The sequence below is a fragment of the Macaca thibetana genome, chromosome 2 (genome assembly GCF_024542745.1).
Source record: "Macaca thibetana thibetana isolate TM-01 chromosome 2, ASM2454274v1, whole genome shotgun sequence".
NCBI lineage: Eukaryota > Metazoa > Chordata > Mammalia > Primates > Cercopithecidae > Macaca > Macaca thibetana.
The window spans coordinates 94,560,950-94,587,377 of record NC_065579.1 but is presented as its reverse complement, the minus strand read 5'-3'; the positions used below and the strand labels follow the sequence as shown (position 1 = coordinate 94,587,377).

At 41.3% G+C, this 26,428-nt stretch overlaps 2 protein-coding genes and 1 long non-coding RNA gene across 45 annotated transcripts in view; 1 reads left to right on the top strand and 2 right to left on the bottom strand.

Moving 5' to 3' along the window:
• RPL14 (ribosomal protein L14) overlaps nt 1–26,428 on the bottom strand; it is a 575,215-nt gene that overhangs the window by 32,467 nt on the left and 516,320 nt on the right. The window contains exon 1 of one of the 40 annotated variants that reach the window (XM_050780454.1): nt 13,238–13,241. The exons of 38 other annotated variants lie outside the window; for them this stretch is intronic. The gene's annotated coding sequence lies outside the window, so the exon portion shown is untranslated. Of the gene's footprint in view, nt 1–10,482; nt 10,487–13,237; nt 13,242–26,428 lie in introns of those variants that run through there. One more of the 40 variants, XM_050780466.1, reaches the window with a different exon arrangement.
• ENTPD3 (ectonucleoside triphosphate diphosphohydrolase 3) overlaps nt 450–26,428 on the bottom strand; it is a 41,980-nt gene continuing 16,001 nt past the window's right edge. For 2 of the 4 annotated variants that reach the window (XM_050780404.1, XM_050780403.1), the window contains exons 5-11: nt 16,590–16,740; nt 13,744–13,903; nt 12,513–12,746; nt 6,306–6,578; nt 6,027–6,137; nt 5,130–5,267; nt 450–1,798 (exon numbers count right to left, since the gene is read on the bottom strand). In XM_050780404.1, coding sequence (XP_050636361.1) covers nt 1,562–1,798; nt 5,130–5,267; nt 6,027–6,137; nt 6,306–6,578; nt 12,513–12,746; nt 13,744–13,903; nt 16,590–16,740 — 1,304 coding nt within the window. In that variant the 3' untranslated portion in view covers nt 450–1,561. Of the gene's footprint in view, nt 1,799–4,071; nt 4,305–5,129; nt 5,268–6,026; nt 6,138–6,305; nt 6,579–12,512; nt 12,747–13,743; nt 13,904–16,589; nt 16,741–26,428 lie in introns of those variants that run through there. The other 2 variants (XM_050780406.1, XM_050780405.1) reach the window with 1 other exon arrangement.
• Nucleotides 10,227–19,981, top strand: LOC126948554 (uncharacterized). The gene is made up of 3 exons (XR_007723486.1): nt 10,227–10,545; nt 12,891–12,935; nt 19,671–19,981. It is a non-coding gene; the product is annotated as an uncharacterized LOC126948554 (long non-coding RNA).

Sequence of the window (26,428 nt, the reverse complement as noted above, 5' to 3'; positions counted from 1 at the left end):
CAGCATAGTATGTGTATGCAAGGAAAGCTTTGTGGAAGACTTACAGGAAGGAACTGGATCTTGAGAAATATACATGATTGCTTCTCAATCATGTATTGGTGGGAGGATGGGAGGATGATCTAGCAATCTAGTAGAGAGGATGGTGTGAGCAAAGGTACAGTTTGGGATAGGAGTAGCCATTCTGGATGAGAAATAAGATTTGAGTGTCAGGTTGTGGCCTCACAGAGGCTTAGAATTTCAAATAAGGTACAGAAGTGCTTGACTCAATAATCTCAAGCGGTCAAAGGTTTATCGAAGTAAAAGCACTTTGAACTCTCTGGAATAAAGGTGATATTAATGAATGGGTTTCTTAATTCACTAGGGAAAACATTTTCTCTCATAAATATCACCTAGAGTCCTTAGGAGGAAGACTACCATATGTAAGTTAACACACACACACCCACTGCAAGTCAAAATAAAATAATAGTTCTTTATTCCATATTCAGCTAAGAAACAGCAATATGAAATAATGCTGATTTTTACTTTGTAGCCATTGGATTTGCTGGAGTTCTTTCTCATTCAACTTTGGAGATAAATATTCCTGCAGCTTCCTTTTCTTTCCCCAAAGTCAAGACCTATGACTACTATGCAGAGAGGTCTATGATCTAGGAAAGTAATTGGCTAGTAAATCATAAAGTAGGATGTTCTATGACAACATCAAGTATACTGTGGGAATGGTGACAAAAATATATACACCATGAAAACAATGGAAAGGCAGCCCTTTGCTAAACAAAAGCCTAGCAAAGGCAGTAAAATCTGGAATGCAACAATCTTGCTAGGGATAAATGTGTTTTTATGGGAGGGCATAGCAATACAGTGGTGAGATGAGGATGATGACAAACACAAAGGTTGCAATCTAGTGACCAGAGCCCTAAGTGGGAATTCCACTTGGAGAATGGTCTATAGTTTTCTGGGAGACCGTTTTTATGTTTCTGTGCTTCGGGATCCACCTGTATGACAGAAGCCTGGCTGTGGCCACTGCCCTGAGGGAAATAAGTCTTCTCCCCCAGATACTATATTCTACTGATCTGAGGGGTTCACTGCTTATGAGATTGCTACAAGAAAGTCTTAGTTAAAGACCAATGGGAAAAAAAAAACTATAAAATGAGATATCTGATTGGGCCAAATGCTTAATGGGTATCCTGCCAGGAAGAATACTGAGGGAGGGAAATAGAAACTGAGCCCTGAGGTCAATTCTTCAACATTAAGCTGATACCCTCTCTACTTACTCTTCCTCTGGGGGACTTAAAATAAAGAGCCTGATCTTGGTGGCCTGTCTCTTCTCTGTTCCCCAATAGATCAGCACATGGGTAGTGAGGTCTCTGAAGAGCAATATGCACAGAATAGCCAAGGGACGCCCCAAGAGGTACTGTGGCAGAAATCAGTATTTGAGAGGCACGTGACCTAGGTGTTTGATTTTAGTTAGTTGTATTTCCTGAAGGCAGCCACTTTACCTGTGTTGCCTGGTGCCATCCAGGCTGACTCTAAGCAGCCACTGGACTCCAGGAGCTGCTTTGAAGGCTCAGTCAGAATCCACTGCCTGGTCAAAGGCATGCTCGGAGTGCCTCTTTTTTCTGGATGCTGAACACAGGTACGCAAGAAACGCCAGACACAGCAAGGCTGCCGCTGTGAAGAAAGCAAGGGTGCCCACAAAGACAGGTGGTTCTATGGGCAGACGGATCAGAGGGCTTTCAGCTGGTATCTGGTTGGTCAGGCTGAGCATGTAGCCAAGAGACCAGGCTATGCTGCTATTCCCCACCTGTGGAGTAGAGGACAAGGCTCAAGGCTACAATTACATACCAGAGGCATACCACTATCAACCTCACAAAGCTCCCAAGGGAAATTGTGGCCCAAAGAGGTCAAAGGACTTGCCCAAGTTAAGACACCACACTGTAGCCACAAAGACTTGGGGAATCTCACCTCCAGCACTGCAGAAGAAATAGTCAAAAGAACAAATCCTCACAATCTTGTCATAGCCAAGAGTGAAGAAGGCACAGTTAATAATAGTGAAAGTGTTCCTGTTGTCCAGGAGCACAAGAGTGTTTGTGGCTAGAGAAAGAGGCTAATGAGTGGTTTGCTGATCCCAGGACCAGTTTCTAAGAATAGGAAATCAGCCCAAATGGGAAGCTGACTGTCAATTTCTTCTGGTTGTTCTATCCATTTTGCTTTACATGTTTTTAGGGTGTTTTATTAGGTGTATAAATGTTTCACCTTTACAATCTTCATAGTGAATTGAACATTTTATCATTATGTTGTAACCCTTGCTGTCTAGAATGAGGCTCTTTGTCTTAAAGACAGCTTTGCCAGATATTAAATAGTTACACCAGCTTTCTTTTGGGTAGTGTTTGATAATTTAAAAAAGTTATCTTTCAATCTTTCCATGTCTTTATGCTTGAATCACGTTTCTCTTATAAATGGCACCTGCTTGATTTCTAAAAATTCAATCTGACATCTGTCTTTTAACTGGTAGGTTTAGTCCATTTATAATTATTGTGATTATTAATATATTTACACTTCTTTCTAATATCTTACTTTTAAATTTTCAATTAGTGCTTTTATATATATATATATATTTTTTCTTCTTTCCTGCCTTAAAAATGATATCTGTGGCCAGGCATGGTGGCTCACGCCTATAATCCCAGCACTCTGGGAGGCTGAGGCAGGCGGATCACCTGAGGTCAGGAGTTCAAGACCAGCCTGGCCAATGTGGTGAAACCCTGTCTCTATAAAAATACAAAAATTAGCCAGGCATGATGGTGGGTGCCTGTAATCCCAGTTACTCAGGAGGCTGAGGCAGGAGAATTGCTTGAGCCCAGGAGGCAGAGGCTGCAGTGAGCTGAGATCACGCCATTGCACTCCAGCCTAGGTGACAGAGCGAGACTCCGTCTCAAAAAAAAAAAAAAAAAAAAAAAAAAAAAGAAAGAAAAAGAAAAAGATATCTCTGTGTTCCCTTTGACAAGAAGAGAATTTGAATTTTAGGTTTACTCTTATGTCCCTGTATCTTATAACTCCTTACCACACCCTTATCATGTTGGGTATTTTCTATACTTGAGTCATATGAATGGCGTTTATTTTTATAGTTTTCTTTAGTGTTTGTTTTCTGTTTTTTTAACATCTTTTTTTTTTTTTTTTTTTTTTTTTTTGAGACGGAGTCTTGTTCTGTTGCCCAGGCTGGAGTGAAATGGTGAGATCTCGGCTTACTGCAACCTCCACCTCCCAGTTTCAAGTGATTCTCCTGCCTCAGCCTCCTGAGTGGCTGGGAGTAAAGGCGCATGCCACCACACCCAGTTAATATTTTGTATTTTTAGTAGAGACATGGTTTTACCATGTTTGCCAGGCTGGTCTTGAACTCCTGACCTCAGGTGATCCATCTGCCTCGGCCTCCCAGAGTGCTGGAATTACAGGTGTGAGCCACAGCACCTGGCCTTTTTAATGTAAATTTTAAGCCACAACATCATTTATTCTTTCTTCCAGTATTTTTGTAACATGTCCTGGATTTATTTCTCTTCTTATTTTATTACTTCTATCAAAAATATTTTCAATGTAAGTCTTTGTGCAGCAAATCTTCTTAAGTCTTTTTACACCTTAACATTTTTATTTTTATTTATTTATTTAGAGATGGAGTTTTGCTCTTGTTGCCCAGGCTGGAGTGCAATGGCATGATCTCGGCTCATGGCAACCTCCACCTCCCAGGTTATGGTGATTCTCCTGCCTCAGCCTCCTGAGTAGCTGGGATTACACGCATGCACCATCATGCCCGGCGAATTTCATATTTTTAGTAGAGACAGTGTTTCTCCTTGTTGGTCAGGCTGGTCTCGAACTACCGACCTCAGGTGATCCACCTGCCTCGGCCTCCCAAAGTGCTGGGATTACAGGTGTGAGCCACTGCACCCAGCCTACATCTTCACATTTAATTACTAATTTGGCTGGACATAACATTCTTTATAATTAGAAAAAAGGAACTTTTAACTTAGATACTATATCAACTCAAACTGGCATTCAAATGGAAAGTCATTCTCAATTCTTATAATATACTTTACTGGTAATTAGATTCATTAGAAGCAAAGCTTAGAGAGTACATGCTACCAACAGTCCTTGTGTCTCCAGACATCCTTATTTTTTTGTAGATGACTCAATTTTATTTATGTAAAAGTAGAGAGTCAGAGGCCTAATGCAGGATATTGATTGATTTAATCTAATTATTGCTGAAGCTGGTATTGAACAGGCTGACTCCAGACATCCTTCAGGCTTCATATCAGCTATTCCTGAAATGAGAAAATTCTCTGGAACCTGGGGAACATAGTGCTGGCTGAACATATTCGCAAGGCTGAGCCCTGCCTGAAACAAGGTATGGAGGTCCTTTCACCTGTCACCAGGTGACAGCTGTGATTCCAGCTTTGGACCATTCTGGTCACTTGACCATCATATATATATATGTATGTATTTATAGATATCTATAAATATACATATTTTTAGATATATTAAACCCTGAGCTAAGAATATCTTCTCCGTCCCCCAAATCTTTGTCAGTGAATGTAATGACTTCAGGTTCATTCAAAGAGAAAATGTTTATTTAATGCTAATGCAAATCCGTCAGGCTCTAAGGCCTGTATCTTACTCCGACATCTGCATAAAATGGAGAAGAATTAGTTGCTATCCTCTTTTAAAAATGGTTACATTTAAAGCTTCTTTTCAGGATGAAAAGTCTCATATCCTTAATTCATATTTATTTATGAATTCATATTTATTTACGAATTCAACAAACATTTACTAAGCACCTTCTAGGCTCTATCCCTTGTGCTGAGTGCTGGGAATATGAAGATACCAAGACAAGTCTCTGCCCTCCAGGACCTCCTAGTCCATTGGCCCTTGGCCTCCAGTCTTTTCCAGGAGAATGGACACCCATGAGCAACTCCACTAAATTCTCCACGACCTCTTCTGGGAAACTCACAAGGGATCAGTCTGATCAGCTTCCACCCAGTGAGTTTAACTCGTTAATACCCTTTTACCTTCTACATTTGCTCCACACACATACATACAAATCTCTCTGTTGGGAAAAAGAAGAGAAAATGATTTGTGCTTTGACTTACTTCTTTTTCAAAATGTATCTGGGGCCAAGTCTCCTCTGTGAATTTGTAACCATTCACAAACAAGTGGTAGATATAGTTGGCTGAGAAGCAGTAAGAGCGGGCGTATACCTCATCAAATTTGGGGAGCAGGAGTGGGAGCTGAAAGGAGGTTTAAAACATCTTAGAGGCAGGGCAGGCAGGTATTTTTTTTTTTTTTTTTTTTTTTTTTTTTTTTTTTTGAGACTGAGTCTGGCTCTGTTGCCCAGGCTGGAGTGCAGTGGCCGGATCTCAGCTCACTGCAAGCTCCGCCTCCCGGGTTTACGCCATTCTCCTGCCTCAGCCTCCGGAGTAGCTGGGACCACAGGCGCCCGCCACCTCGCCCGGCTAGTTTTTTGTATTTTTTAGTAGAGACGGGGTTTCACCGTGTTAGCCAGGATGGTCTCGATCTCCTGACCTTGTGATCCGCCCGTCTCAGCCTCCCAAAGTGCTGGGATTACAGGCTTGAGCCACCGTGCCCGGCTAGGTATGTTTTAAAATGAACACCTTGGGTTAAAAGTCATGTTTTAAAGAATCTTATCATCCGTAATTTCATAATAGAAAAGACTTTATAATACAATCATATAATTATTCAATATAATTATGAAGATATCACTATATAATTTCACAATATACTAATCTTTAAACTCATTGAGTGCTTATTATTATATGCCAAATATTATTCTAACCATTGTGCATGTAGTTATAACATTAATTCACACCACAGGTGTGGGAGTAGCTTCCCTTATTCTTTTTATTTTACAGATGTGATGGAAATAGAAGAGCATAAAGGCTAAATTCAGAATATACACACATAGAATAGATTCTACCATATATATATTTTTTTGTACTGACATTGATACTTTCTCTTTAAATACTGACCTGACTCCAATTCTGTGAGCAGAAATTCCAGGTGCTGGAGTTGAAGGTGTCCAGGGAAAAGCTACCTGAAAGATTTAAAGCACTGGCTGTGTAGTAGAATCCTGCAAAAGCCTGGAAATAAGTAATACAGAAGGAAATTAGTTCTCAGAATGGGTATAATAGAAAGGTTTATGGGTGAGGAATTAGAAGGTGGCTAACAGGTCAGCAGAGGAGAAACAGAAAAGTGAGAAATAAATATTCAACGGGGAAAGAAAGGAATCTTTCAGGTTTTGCTCTTACCACAAATGGCCCTTTAATCTTTGGCTGATAAACCCCATCAAAAGAACACGTTTCTTGATCATGGCAAGCTTTGAAGTCAAATAAGGAAGCCACCTTCTCCTTACACAGAGATGGGTCCCCAGTTCCCTCAAAAGTGATGATATCACTGGGGTTATAACTTTCTGGCCTCTGGTCCACAGTGCACAGGCTATCAAATACATGGCCCATGGTGAAGTTGATGCTATAATCCCGAGGGTAACAGGGATTGGTGAGATGGTTTTTGGTAGGAGAATTCTGTAGGTATAAGAGTAAGGTGTTAGAAACCACGTTTTTTGTGGATAGCCAAGTATCTCCCTTTTGCAAATTCTCTCTATCACTATCCTCCAATGCCAAGAGAAAAACAAAAAATACCATTCTATGTCAGCATGTCTTTGATGATAGGTTGTCTAGATAATTCAAGTGGGGGTGGGGGGAAAGGGTGTGTGTGTGTGTGTGTGTGTGTGTGTGTGTGTGTGTGTGTGACAATTACCTTGTACCAGGCATAGCGCTAGGCTCTCTCACACATTATCTGATCCAGCTCTTATGATAGCCCTGTGAACCAGGTTTTATGAACTTCACATGTTGAGAAAATGGATATATTTAATGTATCATTTTAAGTAGAATGTCATCTATCCACCTAGCAAAATAATCCAAAAGGTACAAATAAACATATGAAAGTGAAGTCTCCTTCTCATCCACTTGCAGCCATCAGGCCTCTCTCTGGAAACAATCACTATTGCCAATTTTTGTGTATCCTTCCAATGATCTGGCATGCACATGCAAATATATTTTTTTCTCCCACGCTTTTCTTTTTTTAAAGCCATAAATGGTAGCACTTTATATACCCCATTGTACCCGTTGCTTTTCTCACTTAAAAATGTATCTTTGAGATATTTCCATTCATTGTACTTACAGAGTGGCCTATTTTTTTAGTAGCTGCATAGTATTCCACTGTACAAATAAATCATACTTTATTTAAGGAATATCATCTAGATGAACTCTGAGGTGGTTCCCAATCATTTTGCCATTACAAACAAATAACCTTGTCACATATAAATCTTTTATCCATTGCAATTTATTTGACTTAAAGATTCAGATAGACTTGGCTTTACTTTTTCCATATGACTATTCAATCTTTAATCTACTGGTGCAAAATACTCTATTTTATGCTAAAATCCTAAATGTTGTTGATTCAGTTTATGAACTCTCCTTTTGAAGGAATTGGATTTGAACTATGTTCAACTTAAGCCACTAAGGCATACTGCTTCCCCTATAGTAAAATCTTTTCTTTTAGCTGGGTGTGATGGCTCACACCTGTAATCCCAGCACTTTAGGAGGCTGAGGCAGGCGGATCATTTGAGATCAGGAGTTTGAGACCAGCCTGGGCAGCATGGTGAAACTCCATCTTTCCTAAAAATACAAAAATTAGCCAGACGTGGTGGCATGCACCTGTAGTCCCAGCTACTCGGGAGGCTGAGGCAGGAGAATCACTTGAACCCGGGAAGTGGAGGTTGCAGCGAACTGAGATTGCACCGTTACACTCCAGCCTGGGTGACAGAGCAAGACTCCGTCTCAAAAAAATTAAAAAAAAATTTTTTTTTAATTAGTTTTTTTTTTGGTAGAGGTATGTTCTCCCTATGTTACCCAGGTTGGTCTCAAACTCCTGTGCACAAGAGCCTTAGCCTTCCAAAGTGCTAGGATTACAGGTGTGAGCCACTGCACCTGGCCACCCTACAGTAAAATCTTGACTCAGACATTTAGCCCAACCCTTTCATTTTACTAATGAGGAAACTGAGGTACATATTCAAGTAATGCAATTGTTTAACAAAGGTCAGTGACAAGATTCTGCAAAAATCCTATAAAAGCTTAACATTCATCAAACAGAACCCAAATGAGTGTTTTCCAGAAAGATCTTCATTTGACTGAGAAAGAGGCAAACAGGCCCCTTTCTGCCTCTATGGTATGAAAACAATTTATGATTTTCAAAAGCCGTTACATATAATTTATAGCATATCATACTTGGGTCACCCTATAGCTGAAATATTGGTTGAAAGAAAAAAATATCGAATCAATCAATTGGCTATTTAGTATCTACTTCCAAATCTGATTTATACTTTTTTTTCTTTTCTAGTATAGTCTGAAGGGAGATTTATACTTTTAAAATGATTAAAACTATAAATTATTTCTGGCTTGGTCCAGAGAAGAAACAAGATAACATAAATTATTTCTGACTTAGTACATAGGAAAAACTTAGTAAATATTAGTTCTTTTCTTTTTTTTGTGTCTGAATTTTTGTTGTGGCATTCTTTACATATAATGGGCCAATGTGCCAAGTTCAGGCATTCAGCATTCAACAGTCTTCACCGAGCTTAGTGGTTGAAGGGCACTGTCATGAAAAAGTCAATCAGCGGGTTCGAGGGAGAAAAGTCCACTAGAAAACTATAGCATAATCTGATTTTAGAGTTAAACTGGTTAAAACTGGAAAAAACAGTGATAGAAACTATTCTCATTAGTGACAGAAAGTTTAAAAAATACACACAAAGAAAATACATTTAACAACAGAGGTACAGAACCAATGGTGAAAACTATACATTTTATTGAAGGATACAAGCCAAGAATTAAATAAATGGAAATACACTGTATAATTCTGGATAGAAATTGTTGATGTCACTAATAAGCACATTTTAACCAAATTAATGTATGAATCAATGTAATTACAATCACAATCTCAACAAAAAACTTTCTTTTTTATTACTGCTTCAAATGACTTTGAAGTTCAAGATAAACATCTGAGAGTAGAAAAATAGACTATTGCAGGTAGAACAACATGATATTGGTCCCAAAATAGAACAATGAATGTATCGAACAGAAAATCCAGAAACAGATCCTCATTATCTAAGTACTTATTATTAGAATGTTTTGGAATTCCTGCAGCTTATTTCAAAAAGTCATCACAACATGGGTGGTAATCTGCATGGTTTTAATTTTGTTGGAAGATTACCTATTTGTTCATTTAAATAAAAAAAATACACCTGTCCTTTGAACCTATCCTACAGAAATAAAATCACTGGTTCATAAGGTTATATGGGTAAGAAGGCTTATTATATTATTGTCGTAGCAACAAAACAGGACACAGCCTGATGTCCATGAGGAAGGGAATGATTGATACATTATGGGATATTAAATAGTAAAGAAAATAAGTTAATATACTGACCTGGAAAGTGTAGAAGAACAACATATTAAGCTTTGACCAGTGATGGCATTCAGTAAATGGGATTGGAAGGAGGATCTTTCATTTTGACTTTAACACTCTTTGTATGGCTTTAAATTTTTACAATAAGAATGTACTTTCTTTCATAATCAAATGGTCAATTTCTTTTTCTTTTTAAGTTATGGTACTTGGAATACTATGCTCTCATAAAAATAATATTTTAAAAGGACATTAACAACACAGGAAATTGACCATAATATATGGTTAGGTAAAATAAAAGGTAAATATAAAATTATATATACCATATGAAGCCAAGTTTTTACACTTTCATACATTAAAAAAGTGGAAGAAAATGCAATAGTATGATTAATAGTGGTTAATTCCGTTTTTAAAGAAATCCTTTATAGTTTTTGGTGTGCATCTTCTCAATGTTTTTCACTGAACATATATTACATTAAAAACAGAAGACAAATTTCTTACTTAAAAATGGAAAGAAAGTGAATACATATTCCTAATATCCAACATGTTGTCAGAATGAGACTTCAGCTCCAAGGTGACTGGAGACTTATTAATATGAAAGTAATTTGCAAAGTACATATCCAGCTATCATTCTCACCACACTACGTAGTTCCTTATATTACAGATGAGGAAACAAGATCCAGACTGATGGAATTTACTCAGTCAGTGTTTATGATGCAATAATTTGTGTGAACCTTCCAAGTCAAGGCTTGGCAATACATATTTGACCTATGAAACTGTTGGTCAGGCAGGTCTTGACATGAATTTGTCAGTAATCCTCATCTCATCTGAATCTCTCCTCTTGGATGAGTCAGAAGCCTCCGAGGGCAGAGTCACCCTATCAGGCATCTAGAGGTTACCAGGCAAATTGAAGACATGTGTCCCTGTTCCTGTGAGCTGACTGTGAGAGGATGGGTGCTCACTCCTCCACCCCCAGTGCTGGGCTCACATTTGGAGACTGGCATTCTCAAGCCTAAATCAGACCTCAGAAAGGTAAAGTATTTACTTCTCTTCTGTGGACTGCTGGATATATAGATAATCATTCTTTAGTAAACATTGTATAAGTACAAAAACACACAGACACATGCAGACAGACAGAAACACACATTCCACAGGGCCAGCCAAATTTAGAAGATTAGCCTCTCTGATCCCCACTCACCCTGGAAAAAGGAGGATTTCACCTGAGCTTCCACATTCTACTCCTGCTAGAGTCAGAGCTGGAGCAAAGGACATTAAGCATTGCTAGAAGTAAAAGGAGCTGGAGAAAAGAGGATTTTCTAGAGCTTCTCTCCCAGCAAGAAAGAAGCATGTTGGTTGAACTACTTTGATGAGCAAGTGGGGATGAGTGATGAGTATTGAGACCCCTGATAGGGAGCATTGATTGAGTTACCTGTAGGGCTTGGTTTGGCTGACTGGGGAGGGAAGTGGAAGTTGGGGTGGGAGCCATGGAAGGTGACATAGTTTGGCTTTGCCTCATGTAAAATCGTAATCCCACTGTTGGAGGAGGGGCCTGGTGGGAGGTGATTAGGTTATGGGGGCAGATTTCCTCCTTGCTGTTCTCATGATAGTGAGTGAGTTGTCACGAGATCTGGTTGTTTAAAAGTGTGTGGCGTCTTCCCTCCTGTTCCCGCATGTGAGAAGTGCTTGCTTCCCCTTTGCCTTCTACTATGACTGTAAGTTTCCTGAGGCCTCCCTAGAAGCAGAAACCTGTACAGCCCACAGAACCATGAACCAATTAAACAAGCCTCTTTTCTTTATAAATTATCCAGTTTCAGGTATTTCTTTATAGCAGTGTGAGCACGGATTAGTACAGAAGGGTAGTTGAGGGCTGTCTGCAGGCTTCTCACATCTGTTCTTTCCAGGCAGTGCTCAGACTCTCCTGACAATAAATGTCCCATGCGTGTGTCCCAGGGCCTCAGCCGTTTCAGGGAGGATTGGGGAGAGGTTTGGAGGAGGGGCCAGAAGTGGAAGCTGAGTTCCCACAACCCACCCTGCATGAACACTGGGTAAATGCAGGGGTCTGAAGTTGTGAGTCCTGCTGAAGATGCACTTTTGTGATCCCCCTCAACTCTTCTGCAGGATAGAGTCTGCTCCTGTCTTCAGTTATCAGAGTAGGTTGGAGGAATGTGGGTTAACCTACTGATGTTGTGTCCATTTTGTTCCTAGGCTAATTCCCCTGCCTTCGAGTCCCGTAAGAAGCCAGAATCTGTGGCTTCTGATTTCCTCATACCCCTCTAGGTAGTCAAGGCCCATCCTCTCAGCCACCTAGCCATGGCTAAGATTGATGTCCCCAGAGCAGTAGCGTTTGGGTCTGGGGTCTCACCTATGGAGTTAGTGCCCTCATGAACACACACTACATAATGTTGAATTTAATATCAGCAACAACTTTCTAGCTGATGCCTGAATTAGCCTTCTGGGCTCTGAAACACTTACCAAATGAATTACTGATCAACAGGATGGAATGTGGTTGCTCTAAAGTTCCACCGTATAAAGGGTATCAAGCCTGCCTAATATAGACCCATCTAAAAGGAGGCTAAGCCTGGGAAGGCTCTGCCCTCTCCCCCTTCAGCACACATTTCTCTTGTGACCACTAATATTATTTTGTCTACACCCAGGGGAGTCTCAAAAATCTCAGGCTTATTTAGCTCCCGGTTTAAAACAGTTCGTGTCCATAAAGGGATTCCAGGTCTTGAGTCATTTACAAAACATGTGAAGCTCTGGAAATTCCCTAGACTTCTTACTCAAATTCACTGGGAGTGGGCAACATGAGAGGGAGAGGGAGGGGAAGAAAGAGAGAGGGGAAAGGGACTTGGACCCCCAGGAGTAAATTGGAAAATGGGGTTATTTCCATCTACCTTTCAATTGAAGTGGAGAGGACAGACTCCAGAAGGCAGGGCATTCTCCCCTCAGCTCAAACCCTCAAGACAACACCTGCCACCCCCTACCCCCGACTCAAGTACCTGCAGGAGCATTGCCAGAAACTTCTTCTCAGCCTCATTCCGGCCATAGCACTGGAAGCTGTGTGTGTAGAGCGTGTACACGTAGCCATACAGGGACACCTGCATGATGTCGCTGGTGTTCAGATCCACCTTCTCTCCTGCCACGAAGGATATTTGGGTGGAGGCACCACCTAAGTCCAGGGCACCCGTGGTTTCCACTCCATGCGGGTGCACCCACATATGCCAAAGGTTCTTCTGCACAGTGGGAAAAGGAAGTGAGAAAGAAAGCCAAAGGCACCATCTCTGTTTGCCCAAAGTTCTCCACCCAAGCCTCGTCTCCTATTACTAAGAAGTAGGACAGAGAGAGCATGTGAGGCCAATTCTCTCCTTTTCTTTCAGAGGTGGTGAATTCACGTGCTTACAAGAGCTGGGCAAGTAACATAGGTAAGTAATAAATGAGTGAAGTAGATTAGGTGTATAACAGGGAGTGGTGGGGTCTGTGGCAAACTGGAGAGTCCACGAATTACACTCTGTTCCCATTACCGGGCAGGAATGTGCATCTACTGTGACCAGTTCCTCCGATTTTGGGGAGAAGTGAGGAGGTCAGAAGAAGCTAGAAGTATGGATTTTTATGTGAAATTTCCCAAACGTTAATTATTGGTAACTATTTAAAAATTTAAAATACATTTGAAGGGGAACAAAATAGGTCTTGGGCTGGATATGCTCTGAGTAACTCCCGTTTTGTGCCCCCTGTAACATGGCAGTTGTCTCTTGGAATCAACTTTCCTCTGCACCAAGGGAGCAGGGAGTGCAGGGACTGGACTGTGAGGAGACCTGGGAACACAGAGTGAAGACTTCCTCCTGTCTCTGGGGACTTAGGGATGCAGACTTCCTGAGGGCTTTGTAAATTTCAAATGGTCATGGAGCCTCTCTGAAGGATTATTCAACTGCCCTCCCAAAGACCCATAGCCTAGTGTTAAATTTAGATCCCACCCCCTTCCATTTCTTACAAGCTAGTAAAGTGATGAGATTCCCTCCCTCCCAAGCATTTAGTCCTATTTATGACCATGTTTTCTCCCCAGCTATACAGGTGTTTCTTAGCTATTGTCTCATAGGTATTTCCCTAATGCATTACATGATAGGAGTGATACAGGACAGATATCCCTAATGGTGTGTACCTCTACTTAGGCTATCACTCACAAGAGATAGGATAAACAGTAAGATTAAAAACCATGCATTTGTTTCCACACACCTCCAGGAAATTTCCCATTAAATAGTTGGCCGTAATCCATCCATATACCCCTTCCTCTTGACCAGAAATGATTTGAGCACCCCTAAAGTCAAAGGGCTGGGACTTGAAGTAGCTTTGGATGCTTTCAAGGACTTCATTAGCTGCTGTTTCATTTTGCAACCTATGCAAGGCACAAAACAAACAAGTCTGAGACAATAGAGTCTTAAAATATATAGTCTCACTCAGGTGAAAATGCAAACTTCCCCATCTCCCTGCTGGTGGGGATGAATGATTTTCCAGATGTGTGCTGTACACCACAATCCCTTTTGCAAGTTGAAGTCTTCTGGGGCAACTGTGAAGGCAGGATCCACTTGTTACCTGTCAAGCTGCCAAGTAGGAAAATTGCTTTCAGTAAAAGTACAATTTGTTCTCCCCACCTATATCATCTGTTCATGTATCAAAAGAGCCTCCTATTTAACTGCCATTGCTCTCTCAGATCAGCAGAGGAAAGGAGATTGATGAAGGCATAAGAGTGGCATAAATAATCTCTTGAAGGCACCATACGAAGGAACCCTCATCTGACAAGAAGGAAGGGGAGCTTAGTAGGAAAGGGGAAAGGAAGAACATTGAGTTTTCAGCTGTTTCTGCTTCAGTCTTTGGGAGGGCTTTAGCATGAAGGGATATGACAGTCATCATGGCTGTCACTGGATTGAAAAACCACTGGTGTGCTGACTCTTAGACAAGTGGCAACACAGCATTCTATCCCTAGTGACAGAATGTTATGGCATCCATCGCTGCCATTTTACGCTATGAAAGAGCTCGCTTGGGAGATTATTTCCTCTTTCATCCGTGGGTTAAGATAGCCAGGGGCACTGGCTGACAATCAGGAAGAAGAAAGAGCAAGGCTATAAGCAGGATCCATTCCAATTCAGTGGCCAGTTATCACTGCTTGGAAAATAATTCAGAGTTTTCCCAGTTTCATCAATTCTCATCCCAGCTAATTCTCATTAATTGTTTTATTTTCTGTTTTACTTGTCTAGTAATTAAAATATCAGCTAGTTCCTCAGAAGAAATAGATCATCATCAGAAAACAGTTTTACAAGAAAAAGTTAGTACTTAATTTATTCAAAGGAGACATTCACTTTTTCCTAAGGGGTGAGTTTTCTGTTCCGTGGTTTTTGTCATGAGCTGTAAATTGCAGAGCCTTTTAATTATTTCTCACTGAAAGACTGGGGGAGGGAGGGGAAGCAACCAAAAAAAAGTCGGGTTCTTAAGAGCTGTTTGTTTGTTTGTTTTGTTTTTGTTTTTAGAGTAGTAGAAGTCTACTTAAGTCATAAGGTCAGAGCCAGTTCAACCAAGACGTTTACATAGGTACAAACACTACTGGTAAAGCAAAGATATTTTAGAGTAACTTCTACAGACATTTAATGGAATTGGACCAGTATTTCTCTCTGATTGTAGTCACTTATCCCATTCATATTGTTGGTATTGCTCAGGTCCTGTGCTGAAACTTGTTACCTGAAGTCAAATCCCAGGGAGGGTAAACAGCATCCTAATGTATTCTGAAATGGGAAATTCAGCCTGAAAATGTGAATTGAATAGAGTGAAAGCAGAAGGATTTCACAAACTAAGCCCTAAGCATTCAGTCTCCAAGTTGAAAACTTTATGAGCACATCCTGCAGCTGACTTTTCTATAAGTAGCTCCACACATGTCGTGTTAAGGAAGCATCCACTACAGCAGATGAGGATTTTAGGTCCATGGAATTAAGAGCCTGTAAAGGGGCTGCCTTGCTGTGTTCTCTGAGATTACAAGGTTTCAGTTCCACCCTTGTTGAAAGAACTGTTTTTATAAGAAAGAAAAGGCAAAAGGAAGTCATTTCTATTACACGTAAATGAAATAATTTAGAAATACACTGCAGATTCCAAGAGTGAGCAAAGAAATCTGACTTCTTTTCACATTCAATGTGGTCAACCAGGAAATCAGATTAGAAATGAGAATTATGAGACCATAAGGAAAAGGCCCAGTCTAACGGAGAGCACGTCATGATTTCTTTTCATTATCATGTTAAAGGAGCTCTGTTTGTTCTTTTTTTATTTTCTTAATACTCCGACATAGATAATTTTGCATGCTTGGAATCATAAAGTGCCTTTGAAGCAGAATAAGTGATGTCTTCTTGTGCTAAAACCTTATTCCAACACTTGGAGTAGCCTCTACTCTGAGTAGATTTAAGTTTGATGTTTATTTTTGGAAACTGTTTTTTTTAAATTTCAAGGTCAAGGAAATGCTATAATGGAGAAAAAAGAGAAAAGACATTCAAAAACATGCAACTGGGCCAAAAGCCATGACTACAAATTTAGAAGTAACTAATTGAGTGAGTGAAATGAGATGCTTGTTTCATAACAACTCCAAAAGCTTTGACTGATTTGAGGTGCAGACATGCCATTGTTTTAAAGCAGATTTCAGTGGTATTTTGTACACAAGCAGAAGCTACATAGCTATGGGTTGTACTTACTACCAAACTTAGCTGGTTGTCCACAGGTGTCAAAATACCAAGTGTCAAAACAGCTACTTTTCCAAAGCAGTAGAGTTATATCCCATGAGCGGATTTCATATTACCTCTCTCTTTTTCAAAGTTCCCAGTAAAATCACCAAGTGAGAGGGAAACAATTTTAGAACTGTTTCTTTCTGGGTATTAAAATAAAGACTAAAAGTTTCCCAATCTTTAAAGCCCAAATTTATGGCAGAATATGGCTTCTTTTTGGGGGGCAAGGGTTGTTCCCAGAAATAGACTTACATTCTTGGCAAGGTTCAACACATTCTTGGTTATTTTGGTCAAATGGGCCCCTTTGTGCCACTTAGCCTTTACCTCAGCAAGCGCATCCCAGCTGTGGCTCCCAGGTGAATGGGGGTGGAGCCGTGGAGGTGAAACGGAACCTGCCCCTTGACTTTTTGCATACAATCCTCAAAGGCTTTGGGGACATCTTGGGGGTTATTTCCATAGCTGGAGATTCCAGAGCCTGAAAAGCAAGCAGTCAGCATCTGTCAGCATTTCCAGGAACCAACAGCAGTAATACAACCTTTAAATAAAAAACAGACTGGCTTTGAAAATTATTGGGGTTTGGTAGGGGGTTGAAAACAGCTGGATGTGGTAAGTCCTATATGGTCACACTGATCAGTCTACTTGCAACCTCTAAAGGAATGAATTACAATTGTGAAAAAAGTAAGCCAGGGCCTACTTTTAAAAAATGTTTTCGGCTGGGCGCGGTGGCTCAAGCCTGTAATCCCAGCACTTTGGGAGGCCGAGACGGGCGGATCACGAGGTCAGGAGATCGAGACCACCCTGGCTAACACCGTGAAACACCGTCTCTACTAAAGAATACAAAAAAACTAGCCGAGCGAGGTGGCGGGCGCCTGTAGTCCCAGCTACTCGGGAGGCTGAGGCAGGAGAATGGCGTAAACCCGGGAGGCGGAGCTTGCAGTGGGCTGAGATCCGGCCACTGCACTCCAGCCTGGGCGACAGAGCCACACTCTGTTTCAGAAAAAAAAAAAATGTTTTCATTATAAAAATTTCAAATATAAGTAAAAGTAGAGAGAATAGTATATTGAAACTCATGCATCTATCTCCCAGCTTCAACAATAATCGGCTCTTATTTCATCTGTACAGTCTTCCACTTGTTCCCCACCAAGCAAACTGCAGATGTGTCATTTAATTCCCATATTTCAGTGTGTATCACAAAAAGTAAAAATTCTTTGAAAAAGCCCTAACTACAGTTGAATTATTATACCTGTACAAATTAAAAATAATTTATTTTTCTTTTCTTTTTTTTTTCTTTTTTCTCTCTCTTTTTTTTTTTTTGAGGCAGTCTTGCTCTGTCGCCCAGGCTGGATTGCAGTGGCATGATCTCGGCTCACTACAACCTCCACCTCTCAGGTTCAAGTGATTCTCCTGCCTCAGTTTCCTGAGTACCTGGGATTACAGGTGTGCACCACCACACCTGGCTAATTTTTTTTTTTTTTTTTTTTTTGTAGAGACACGGTTTTACCATGTTGCCCAGGCTGGTCTTGAACTCCTGACCTCAGGTGATCCACCTGCCTCGACCTCCCACAGTGCTGGGATTACCGGCGTGAGCCACTATGCCTGGCCAAAAAAATAATTTCTTAATATCAAGAACTATCTAGTCATGGTTCACATTGCCTCCATATCCATTCTCATTCTCATCCTCTCTCTTTCTCTTCCTCCTCCTCCTCTTCCTCCCTCCTTCTTCCTCCATCCACCACCCTTTCCTCATTTGTATGAGTCAGGATCCCAATAAATTCCGTACAGTGCAATCTTAAGTCTCTTTCTGTCTATTGGTTCTGCCTTCCCTTTCTATTTTTCCTCCTAATTATTAAAAGTTTTTATTGCAATTTCTCTATCCTGAAGAATTTCCACAGTCTTGAGTTCGTTGATTGTACCCTCATAATTCAATGAACATCTTTCTTGGTCCTTTGTATTTCTATAAATTGTTAATTGAATGTAGAGGCTTGATCAGATCAGGTTTGAATTTTTTAAAAAATATATAGGGATTAGTGTGGACTTATAATAGGAGGCACAGTGTCTGGTTGTCTCTTTTTTTGTGCTGTTAGCATTATCAATGAAAATGGCTTAGATCCATTATTTCATTAGGGGTTGCAAATGGTGATATCTTCTTTTTTTTTTCTGAGATGGAGTCTCGCTCCGTCACCTAGGCTGGAGTGCAATGGTGTGATCTTGGCTCACTACAACCTCCGTCTTCCAGATTCAAGCGATTCTTGTGCCTCAGCCTCCCAAGTAGTTGGGATTACAAGCGCATGCCACCTTGCCTGGCTAATTTTTGTATTTTTTGTAAAGACAGAGTTTCGCCATGTTGGCCAGGCTGGTCTCGAACTCCTGGCCTCAAGTGATCCACCCTCCTCGGCCTTCCAAATTGCTGGGATTACGGGTGTGAGACACCATGCCTGGCCTGTTGCATTTTACTTTTGAGTTTTAGGAATTACTTTTTAAAAAGCGATATTGTTTTATAGTTATTAAAATAATTACATAGTTCTAACATCAGATCTACAAAACTAGGTATATTCAGAGACATCTAGATTCTCTCCTTGTCTCCTCTTCCTGTAAGTAGTTTCTTTTTTAAAAAAAGTTTAACCAATGTTTGTTTAAAATAAGCAAGTACATATATTTTTAATCACCCCAACTTCTAGATAAATGGTAATTTACTATATATACCTTTCTCCACTTTTTTTTTTTTTTGCATTCAACAATACTTCCTAGTAGCCACTCCATAGCAGTATATAAATATTCTTCATTTCTTTTTACAGTTGCATTGCATGCCATTGCATGAACGTAACTTAATTTGTTTTCCCAGTCCAGGCTCTGAGTTTAAATAAGTCCTACTTGAAGGAAGACTAAGTATAGGACAGACAAGGAAGATGGAGGGAATATGGTCCCTCTGGAAACTTCCTTCTTTGGAATTGGTAGAGCCACTGCCTCCTTCAACGACCCTTTCTTAACCTTTCCTACCCATCTTCTAACTACCACAAACCAATAAAAAAACCCTGAGCTCTCTAATTACAAGTTTTACTTGGATGTGTCCATTAAGATGCACAGACATGTGGATTTCATCGACAGTGCCAGAGAAGCAAGGACAGGCTTTCCCAACCTTGGCCAAGGAGAGAGCCTCTAATGTAATCTTCTCTCCTGGGGGAATGACCTCCTACAACAGACAAATGACAGCACCATAAGCCCTGGGCTTAATGAGCTTGGTGGCTTGATCTCAGGAGTTCAGAACTGAAGTAGCTGTAAGAAACACTAATAACAACAATTAAATAAATATATATATTTGTGTGTGTGTGTGTGTGTGTGTGTGTGTGTATATATATATATATATTTTTTTTTTTTGAGACGGAATTTTTTGCTCTTGTCACCCAGGCTAGAGTGCAATGGCATCATCTTGGCTCACTGCAACCTCCACCTCCCAGGTTCAAGTGATTCTCCTGCCTCAGCCTCCCAAGTAGCTGGGACTACAGGTATGCAGCAACAGACCCGGCTAATTTTGTATTTTTAGGAGAGATGGAGTTTCACCATGTTGGCCAGGCTGGTCTCAAACTCCTGACTTCAGTTGATCTGCTTGGCCTCCTGAAGTGCTGGGATTATAGGAGTGAGCCATTGCACCCAGCCTGTATGAATAATTTTTAATACAAAAATATATTAATCCTAAAAAAAGAATTATTTTCCCCTCTGGTGTGAAGGATTATGGATGATCTTACTTCCTTTTCTACTTTTAGATGAAGATGAGGTCTTGCTATGTTGCCCAGGCTGGTCTCAAACTCCTAGGCTCAAGTGATCCTTCTGCCTCAGCCTCCTGAGTAGCTGGGAATATAGGTGCACACCATTGTGCCTAGTTCCATTTTATTTACCTATGTTTTCTGATTTTCACACAATGAAAATATATTATTTTGTAATTAGAAAGTTATTTTAAAAAAGACACAACTCTCTCAGTAAATAAAATGTCAGATTAAGCTCTCAGGCATATTCTTATGTGACAGGTTATTTAACAGGGTTTTCTTTCCACAATGCCAATAAAAACAACAAAACTGTGCTGAACATCACAGGTAAGTGTTCACGTTCCTCATAATTCTTTTCTGTGAAACTAGTAAAATGAATCCCCATACACTGATCATTCAGCTTCAACAGTTAATCAATACACAGCCCACCTTATTTTCATCTATATGCTTTCTTTTTTCCATCTCTATGAATTATTGTAAAGAAAATCCCAGGCATTATATTAATTCATCTGCAAACACGTTAGTATATGTTTTGAAGAGGGAAGGACTCTGAAAAGTATAACCATGATACCTAAGAAAAAAATCACTCCTAAAAAAGTTCTTAATATTATTAAAGACACGTCAGTGTTCAAATTTCCCAGAATAACTAACTTTTTCTTTATAGTGTGATGAAGAAACCAAAGTCCATACCTTGTACGTGCATTTGGATGTTTTTAAAGATTCTTTATTCTGTAACAGTCTTCATGACCCCCTTTTTTCTTGCCATTTATTTATTAAAGAAATAATTTTAATGGAGTAGCTCTCTCATTTTGGATTTTGCTGATTGGATCCGTGAGGTGTCATTGATCATGTTCCTTTATCTCCTGTGTTTTTTATAAACTGGGAGTTAATTTCTAGAAATGTGATCAGATTCAGGTTTGATTTTTTGGCAAGAGCACTTCCTAGGTGTGCTAGGTTTTTCCTACTGTACATCACCACACTGAGGGCATATCATGTCTGTCTAACTTCTTAGGTTATAAGCTCCCCATCACTTTTTACCTAATTGTGCACTTCCTCTTTCTTCAAATACCTTGGATTTGGGTTCTGAACTTCTTCTCCCCTTACTGGCTGCCATTCCTCCTAAGTTCATTTGCTGGATCCTCCTCCTCTCCCCAGCCTCTCAGTACTGGAGTGTGTAAGGCTAAGTCCTCAGATCTCTTTTCTTTAGTATCTACTCACTCCCTAGATGAGCTGGGGCTGGATATCATCTGTATTCTGATGACCCTCAGCTTTATTTCTTCAACCTCCCCATCCCCTGAACTCCTGACTTGCCTATCTGACAACCACACTCACTATATAGATCAGGAGTGAGGAAGGTATTTGACTCAATACCTGTTTTTGTATGGATTGCGAGTGAAGAATAATTTTTACATTTTCAAGTAGTTGGAAAAAAATCAAATGAAGAACAGCATTTCATGACATGAAAATTATAAGAAAATGTCAGTGTCCATAAGTAAAGTTTTTTTTTTTTTTTTGAAATACAAACATGCTAATTCATCTACACATTGTCTATGGCTGTTTTCATGCTAAAGGGGCAGAGTTGAGCAGTTATGACAGAGACCATATGGCCCACAAGTCTAAAATATTTATCGTCTAACTCTTTACAGAAAAAAGTTTGCTCTCCCCTGACTCACATGATTTATAGCCATCTCCAACTTAATATGCCCAAAACCAAACTCTTTAAGTCTTGCCCTGCCCCCAGTATGCTCCATTCCCAGTGTTCCCCAATCTCAGTAAATGGTGTTGTGATGCACACAGTTGCTCATATCCAAACTCTTGCTCATGCAGTATCAACTCAGATGCCTCACATCAAGTCCATCATAAAAGCATGTTGGTCCTACCTTCAAAATACCTTGCAAATCTAAGCACTTCTCACCCCCTTCCCCAGAACCTCGTAAACCAAGGTTTCTCAACCTTGGTGCTACTGACATTTTGGGGTAGATAATTCTTTGTTGTGGAGGCTGTTCTGTGCATTGCACAATGCTTAGAACATTGTAGAATGGCAAGGGAAAAGGCCAAGCGTGGAAGCTGCTCAGCATTTTCTAGGAAAAGCCAAGGGGCCAGTGTGGCTGGAAGAAAGATGAGAAATGTCCTCTATGCACTAGATGCTAGCAGCACCACAGACCTAGTCATGACAATCAAAAAGATCTCCAGACATTGCAAAATGTTTCCTGGGAGACAAATTCACCTTGTGTTGAGAAGCACCAGTCAAGGACAAATTGACCATCACTTAATCTCTCACCTATACTGATTTAACAGCACTTAACTGGTGTCCTCGCTTCCCATCTTAGCCCCTGACTACATGTTCTATATCAACTGAGCGATCCGTTAAAAACAGAAGTCATATCATATTAGTTCCCTGGTTAGAATCTTCTAATGGCTTCCCAATATACTTTGAAGAAACTTCATCTGAGTCACAGTCAAACCCTTATGACACCTCAAGGCCCTCCAAGGAGCTGGCCTTGGCTATAGCTTCAGTCTCATTTCTCATCTTTCTTCCAGCCACACTGGCCCCTTGGCTTTTCCTAGAAAATGCTGAGCAGCTTCCACGCTTGGCCTTTTCCCTTACCATGCCTCTGCTCAGCATGTTCTTCTCCCAGACATTTACATGGCTCACTGTCTCATCTCACTTTTGTCTCTGCTTAGCTGTCATATTCTTCATACTTCCCTGACAGTCCTGTTCAAAACAGCATGATCACTTTCTATTTCCCACCCTGCCTGATTTCTCTTCACATCATGTCTCCCTGACACTCGTTATATGCCCTTTATTTTTTTGTCTATTTTCTTCATTGGAATGCAAGTCTCATAACACATAACCACAGATTTTGTATATATTGTTTATTTCTGAATTCCTGGTGCCAAGAACAGTTCGTATCAAACAGCAGGCACCTAATACATATTTATTAAATCAATCAATCAATGAGACTTTCAAACCACCATACATCTCTACAGTAAGGAGATTGGCTAGTCCAATCTGGGCTAAACAAAATATAATCTGCAACAGCTGGTCTCTGGATAGCGGCTGGTGAGAGGCAAGATAGAATGGTGAAACCTTGGGAGTATGTCACCAGAGAGCCTGTTTGCATAAGGTCTATTAAGCCTCCCGGAGGGAAAAGGAGATAGGATTCACAGGCTCCTAGGATACTTGGACTTGGATACTTGGTCCCATGAGAGGAGCATGGAAATTGCTATTTCAATATGGGGAGAGAGGGTTAAACAGATGGCACAAAACTTACTTGAGGGGAAACAGAAGCCAAGACACACGCCTCAGCTTGAGCTCCGGCCAACTATTGGCAAAGGATTTTTTTTTTTTTTGAAATGGAGTCTCACTCTGTCACCCAGACTGCAGTACAGTGGTGTGATTTCCACTCACTGCAACCTCTGCCTTCTGGGTTCAAGCAATTCTCCTGCTTCAGCCTCCCGAGTAGCTGGGATTACAGGCGCCCACCACCACGCCTGGCTAAGTTTTGTATTTTTAGTAGAGATAGAGTTTCATCATGTTGGCCAGGCTGGTCTCAAACTCCTGACCTCAGGTGATCCACCCACCTCAGCCTCCCAAAGTGCTGGGATTACAGGCATGAGCCACTGCGCCCAGTGGCAAAGGATGTTTTTTAATGCTATGGTGACCTGGTTTCTGATGCAACTCTTTGAGGGATTTTAATGTAGGAGATAGTTTAGGCTCTAGTGGAGCTTAAGTAATTTTTAGTTACTGGTTTAAAGGAAAGACATTGTGAATGTCCCTTGTGGGGAAAGGCAGCAGCAGGCATGAGTACTGCAGATGAGATGAGACATATGCAGAGAATCCAGCACCTCCAGGGGGTGGCTTCGCCACAAGCAGCCAGAGGCACAGACACCAGCACAGAAACCGCCAGCAAAGGCAATGAACTCATGGAAAACAGTAGCAACTGGGGGTTGATACCTACTAGAAAGAAATTTCTGAGGGCCTAGGCATCTGGGAATCCCTGCTGGGTGAGCAAGCATTCATCACCCTCTTCTGTTTGGCCAAGACAGGGGAGTCCTGGGAAGTTTGCAACAGAGGAACCAGAAACCCAAATTATCCTTGGAGAAGCCACAAGTCTTTGAGGGGATGACACTTGCTGAACTTCAACTCTGTAATTTAAGCTTTAGTTTGTGGTCTTCTGTTCACTCAGAGTATATATGGATCCCTGAGACTACTGTGATCAAAGAAGGGAAGATCATTTATGGATGTGCTGTGGCCTCCATGACTCTGTGCCTCCTCAAATCACATATGCCATCCAGGGTGGGCCAAGGAACCCTTCCCCTGAGGGACTGCTGTAACACCTCCCCACGTAAGTCTTATTTTTCCCCACAGTCGTAAGGCTGTCAAGACTAACTTGATTGAATTGCCCTCCTGGGTCTAAAAACAGAGATCTTGTAACTGTGGGACAGAGTAACAAGTGGCAAGAGGATCCACCAGGAGCTCTGGATTGTGGTGCCCCACGAATAACAGCTAATGCTTATTGAGCACTTACTGTATGCCAGGCATTTCTTTTACATATATTATGTCATTTAATCTTCAAATCACTCCTATGGGGTAGGTATAACTACTATTACGTTTTTTACTTTAGAGATGAGGAAGTCAAGACTCAGAGAGGTTAGATAACTTTCCAAGGTTCACACAGTAGGGATGAGGTGAAGTCTTAATCTCGATCTTACACTCTCTTCTCTTTACTCAGAGCACGTAGTCTCTTTGAAAGGAGCAGCCTGCTGTCCTATTTCATGGTTGAAGGTGAGGAAATTGCTCAGGAGTTACCCGAGCAGATAGAGAATTGCTGGTTGAGGTCACAGCAGGGCTACAGCTGCCTGTGTCTTGTGGATAACAGTGCAAGCAACACTCAGAAAATATCTGCTGGGTGCAGTGGCTCACACCTGTAATCTCAGCACTTTGGGAGGCTGAGGCAGGAGGATGGCTTGAGCCCAGAAATTCAAGACCAGCCTGGGCAACATAGTAAGACCCCATCTCTACAAAAAATAAAATTAGCCAGATGTGGTGGCACTGTCTATAGTCCCAGCTACTCAGGAGGCTGAGATAGGAGGACTGCTTGAACCCAGGAAGTCTAGGCTGCAGCGAGCCATGATTGTGCCACTGCACTCCAGCCTGGAAGACAGAGTGAGACCCTATCTCAAAAAGAAAAAAAAAGAAGGGAAAATATCCAAGTCCCCTGTGTAGTGAACCCAAAAACATGCCGTGCAAATACCCCTTCAAATAGACTTATTGTTCCAGCTGTCAGCTTCTTCAGGGTCTGCCTGAGCTGCAGAGAGCTGCCTTGCTCAAGATGTTGCTCTTTCCAGGGTGGCAAACATCCGATGAGTGGCAGCAACAGGGGTATTACAGCCAAGCCACTTCACATCATTTCAACCCAGTGCAGCATAACAGATCAGTTGAAGCTTCATCAGGCCTGAGTTGAAGTTTGACTTCTTTTTTTGTCCAATCCTTCTCTCTGCCTGCTTTCTGCTATAATGGTGCATCTCTAATAACCACCTTGCATTCCATAATCTGTCTCTACATCTGCTTCTGGAGAGCCTAACCTGGAACACCTGTGCATCAGGGTAGGCAAGCTCCTGGCTGCCCTCCTCGGAGGGCGGATGATCAGAATTCACTGATTATCCAAAGAAGACTCTTGGTCTTGGCCGGGCGCGGTGGCTCAAGCCTGTAATCCCAGCACTTTGGGAGGCCGAGACGGGCGGATCACAAGGTCAGGAGATCGAGACCATCCTGGCTAACCCGGTGAAACCCCGTCTGTACTAAAAACACAAAAAATTAGCCGGGCGAGGTGGCGGCGCCTGTGGTCCCAGCTACTCGGGAGGCTGAGGCAGGAGAATGGCGGGAACCCGGGAGGCGGAGCTTGCAGTGAGCTGAGATCTGGCCACTGCACTCCAGCCTGGGCGACAGAGCGAGACTCCGTCTCAAAAAAAAAAAAAAAAAAAAAGAAGACTCTTGGTCTCCCAGTGAGAAAGACTAACTCTGCTCCCCAAGTTTTTCAATGCCATGATCCCCATGAACTTACAATGTTTTGGCAGCTCACTGAGGGAAACAAAGGAGGTTGCTGGGCTGGGAGGACAGGTCTGGAGTCTCTAACTTGTGGTCCTGTGGGCTCAAGGATACACCGGGCACATTCAGAACACCCTGGTTGGGAGGCTACAGGCCAACTCAAAAATCCTAATGCTCGAATGAGGAAGATAAGTGGCTTTGAAAAAGGCTTACACATATACACACTCCCTAACTAGGCTCGATTACTTGGACTAATTATACACACTCCTAATTATACACACTCCCTAACTAGGCTCGATTACTTCGACTAATTACTTAATTGTAAAAGGCAAAATTATAACACTTTTCAT